The sequence below is a fragment of the Tetrahymena thermophila genome, assembly GCF_000189635.1.
Source record: "Tetrahymena thermophila SB210 genomic scaffold scf_8255672, whole genome shotgun sequence".
NCBI lineage: Eukaryota > Ciliophora > Oligohymenophorea > Hymenostomatida > Tetrahymenidae > Tetrahymena > Tetrahymena thermophila.
Window position 1 is genome coordinate 1 of NW_002477022.1, and position 1,124 is coordinate 1,124.

At 25.4% G+C, this 1,124-nt stretch overlaps 1 protein-coding gene across 1 annotated transcript; it reads left to right on the forward strand. All coding sequences in view use genetic code 6, as the record gives it.

Annotated features, from left to right (window-relative positions):
• Positions 1 to 200: 200 nt before the first annotated feature.
• On the forward strand, positions 201 to 786 carry TTHERM_02410110 (tetratricopeptide repeat protein; the record flags this gene model as incomplete). The annotated part of the gene is made up of 2 exons (XM_001028434.2): positions 201 to 529; positions 696 to 786. 2 exons carry the CDS (start codon positions 201 to 203, stop codon positions 784 to 786), a joined length of 420 nt encoding a protein of 139 aa, XP_001028434.2.
• Positions 787 to 1,124: the final 338 nt, after the last annotated feature.

Here is a 1,124-nt window from a genome sequence, read left to right on the forward strand (position 1 = left end):
AAGGATTTTAATTAAGTAATTTTATTTTAAATACCAAATATAAGTATTACTAAGTTAATGATTTATTATATTATGTATATATGTAGTTGATCGATCAACATTATTGATTGAATCTTCTCAAATTTATCAAAATCAATTAATAGATTAATTAAAGAAATATTCTTTGTAATAGATTCCACTTTTTACTTGACTATTTAATTATGAATAATATACTGACCACACAAGATTCAGGGACTGGGAGTTAGGATATTTAGAAGAGTTAGATATATTATTCTCCATATCCTAGAAAGAGCCTATCTTTAAAAAAGAGTAGTTTTATTAGTGGCTCTTAGCTCAAAAATATGAATTAATCTGCTATTTAATTTACGACTACTAACCCTACTAATGCTACTAAAGATATTTAGCAGAATGAGATAGGCCAGCAAAGAAACTTTAATTTTGAAAATGCAGAAAAGGTATTAAATCGTTGGTAGGATTTGGGTCTTATTGATGGGCCAGATACAGAATAAATGATGATGAAATACCCTGAGTATGAAAATGAATTATAAAATGAAAAAATAAATCCTAAAATTAAGAACAATCACAATTCAAATCATTTTCATAGCGATAAATATAATTAAAGCTTAAATAATTTTAATAGAATTAATAAAGATGATGTTGACTAGGATTAGGAAATACCAAAGACAAATTTTAAGATAAGGAACAATAGAGATGGTTCGTAAACTAACAGATATAAAAATGGAACAGGAGATTTGCACCGCTAAGTTTAATAATCTCCTAGATTGAACACAGAAAAGAATTTAAAGGAAGAATTATAATAACATTCACTTTAAAATAATATGTTCACTCCTTAAAATAAACTAAGAAAGTCTTCTTAACAAAACCCCAAGAGAAATCTCAATATGCTAGATGAATAGATAATAAAGAATCTTAACGAAAATAAATTTTTGGAAGATTAAAAAAATTAAATAATGGCCAATAATCTTAATCACCAACATAGGCCTTAATACTAGTAAAAATTATTATCTAACACCTAACCTATAGCTTAAAATAATTTAATGTCTTCATCTTAAAATGAATATGGAACATCTCCAAAATATAAACAATTCAGTAAATGGTCATAT